Source organism: Anopheles maculipalpis, chromosome 3RL (assembly GCF_943734695.1).
Source record: "Anopheles maculipalpis chromosome 3RL, idAnoMacuDA_375_x, whole genome shotgun sequence".
Taxonomy (NCBI): Eukaryota; Metazoa; Arthropoda; class Insecta; order Diptera; family Culicidae; genus Anopheles; species Anopheles maculipalpis.
Genome location: NC_064872.1, coordinates 78,060,240 through 78,062,922, shown reverse-complemented (window position 1 = coordinate 78,062,922; position 2,683 = coordinate 78,060,240). Strand labels below are relative to the sequence as shown.

Genomic DNA, 2,683 nt, shown 5'->3' with positions numbered 1-2,683 from the left:
GTGCGACTCGTCTCCCCCCGGATAGAGAAGATTGATAAGCAAGGCGCACCAGAACGGGTGTGTGTGCGGTGTGGCCTGACTTTCTGGCAAAGGAAGGAAGGAAAGGAAGGTTCGGGGAATACAATATAAATCAGCCAGCGCCTTTATCCGCCACACGGACGGAAACAGTGGCTGATTGTGTGCGTTACGAAGGGAACGAACACGATTAAAGGAAGTGGACGGACTGGCCAAGTGCATCATCATTGCATTGGGACCAACAAGACGACAGCAGTAGCAGCAGCACCCGCATCAACATGATTGGCGGACTGTTCGTGTATAATCATAAGGGAGAGGTTCTGATCTCCCGCGTGTATCGCGACGACATCGGTCGGAACGCGGTCGATGCGTTCCGAGTGAATGTGATCCACGCCCGGCAGCAGGTCCGCTCGCCGGTAACCAACATTGCCCGTACGAGCTTTTTCCATATCAAGGTAAGCAGCTGCAGGAGCGGGCTGTCTGTCACCCATTAAATCAAATTAAATAATCGTTTCGTTTCGTGTGGTGCGTGTTCTAGCGGGCAAACATCTGGCTAGCGGCCGTCACGAAGCAGAATGTGAACGCGGCCATGGTGTTTGAGTTTTTGCTGAAAATTATCGACGTAATGCAGTCGTACTTTGGCAAGATTTCCGAGGAAAACATCAAGAACAATTTCGTACTCATCTACGAACTGTTGGATGGTATGTTGCTGCGTAATGCTCAGTAGCCTGCGCTTTTATCTCACTTCTGATTATTCTTCCCACACATAGAAATTCTCGACTTTGGCTATCCTCAAAACTCGGATACGGGCGTGCTGAAAACGTTCATCACGCAGCAGGGCATCAAGACGGCGACGAAGGAAGAGCAGGCTCAGATAACGTCGCAGGTTACCGGCCAGATCGGATGGCGCCGGGAAGGCATCAAGTATCGCCGGAACGAGCTGTTCCTCGATGTGCTCGAGTACGTGAATCTGCTGATGAGCCCGCAGGGCCAGGTACTGTCGGCGCATGTTGCCGGTAAGGTGGTGATGAAGTCGTACCTGTCCGGTATGCCCGAGTGCAAATTTGGCATCAACGATAAGATCGTAATGGAGGCGAAGGGTCGCAGCGGCATTTCGGGCAATGCGGACAATGAAGCGTCCCGGTCGGGCAAACCGGTGGTCGTGATAGACGATTGCCAGTTCCATCAGTGTGTGAAGCTGAGCAAGTTTGAGACGGAACACTCGATCAGCTTCATACCGCCGGACGGTGAGTTTGAGCTGATGCGCTACCGGACGACGAAGGACATTTCGCTGCCATTCCGGGTGATTCCGTTGGTGCGGGAGGTGGGCCGAACCAAGATGGAGGTAAAGGTGGTGCTAAAGTCAAACTTTAAACCATCGTTGCTGGGACAGAAGATTGAGGTGAAGATACCGACGCCACTGAACACGTCCGGTGTGCAGCTGATCTGTTTGAAGGGCAAAGCGAAGTACAAGGCGTCGGAAAATGCGATCGTATGGAAGTAAGTTGATGCGCTCTCAGTTGAGGGTTTTCAGTGTGTTTGCAACATTAAAATAATTTTTTTATTTTCCCAAAATTAGAATCAAACGTATGGCTGGAATGAAGGAAACGCAATTGTCGGCCGAAATAGAACTGCTCGAAACGGATACCAAAAAGAAATGGACTCGACCACCGATCTCGATGAACTTTGAGGTTCCTTTCGCACCATCCGGTTTCAAGGTAGGTTACAAGGAAGGCGCGACACTAATAATTTTGAATCTGAACTTATTATCCTATTATTATCCTCTCCCATTTAGGTCCGCTACTTAAAGGTATTCGAACCGAAACTGAACTACTCCGACCATGATGTGATCAAATGGGTGCGTTACATCGGTCGCAGCGGACTGTACGAAACGCGTTGCTAAGACACACGCAGGAGCGCGCTTGATGCGATTCTGACGGTTCTGTTGTACTACTCTTGGGTGTAGCTCTGCTATTATTGTAATTGTAATTGTTTCGTGTAAACCCCGTATCGGAAAGTTAAGCATTATTAAGGTACAGCTGCGTACTACACAGTCGTACCGTGTAGTATCGTCTTGTTCTCTGCCCTTCTCTCTATCTCTATCTTTCGTTTTCAATGCCCCATAACTTGGCTGTTTTCTTCTAGACAATGTAGTAGCAAAATGATAACGACGCAGTCATTTTTTGTTGTAGAAAAAAATTATATATTTGATTTCACACACACACACACACACATACTGTTTTGTTTTGTTTGGTTTACTGTGCGATTAGAGAGTGGTTTTGTTTTCAAAATTGAATCGGCAGAACGATCTACCTATATATGAAAATGATGTACCAGCACAGCAGCAACGCGTGTGGTCATCACTGCTGGGAACATGAATAAAATGCGTATGTTACTAGTTGTACGGAGAGGTGCACCTGTAGCAAGTTATCCGTGTTATTATCGAATCCAATGTGCATACTCGACACATACGCGCGTGTGTAGGCGTATCCTTAGAAGCGTAAAATCTATAATATGCATAGAAAGCATAATTCCCTAAGCTAATCTAGAGAGCGTTCTTCTTCGCGGACCTGCTTATACATATATAAATCGAAGCGGGAAGTCCTTTAAGAAGAACCCGCCAAAATCCAACTCCTCGCACTGCGAGTTGCGCTGAACAAAACGCTAT

At 47.7% G+C, this 2,683-nt stretch overlaps 1 protein-coding gene across 1 annotated transcript; it reads left to right on the top strand.

The window, feature by feature from the left end:
* The first annotated feature begins 280 nt into the window (after nt 1–280).
* Nucleotides 281–1,937, top strand: LOC126562284 (AP-2 complex subunit mu). Its single transcript, XM_050218744.1, has 5 exons — nt 281–470; nt 554–716; nt 786–1,515; nt 1,595–1,733; nt 1,811–1,937. Exons 1-5 carry the CDS (start codon nt 294–296, stop codon nt 1,916–1,918), a joined length of 1,317 nt encoding a protein of 438 aa, XP_050074701.1. The 5' UTR covers nt 281–293; the 3' UTR covers nt 1,919–1,937.
* Nucleotides 1,938–2,683: the final 746 nt, after the last annotated feature.

Excerpts from the sequence above, each read along its gene's own strand:
- LOC126562284 (XM_050218744.1), top strand. The coding sequence starts at position 294 with ATGATTGGCGGACTGTTCGTGTATAATCATAAGGGAGAGGTTCTGATC. Across the intron at positions 471-553 it reads CGAGCTTTTTCCATATCAAG|CGGGCAAACATCTGGCTAGC; the intron begins GTAAGCAGCTGC and ends TGCGTGTTCTAG. Across the intron at positions 1,734-1,810 it reads TCGCACCATCCGGTTTCAAG|GTCCGCTACTTAAAGGTATT; the intron begins GTAGGTTACAAG and ends TCTCCCATTTAG.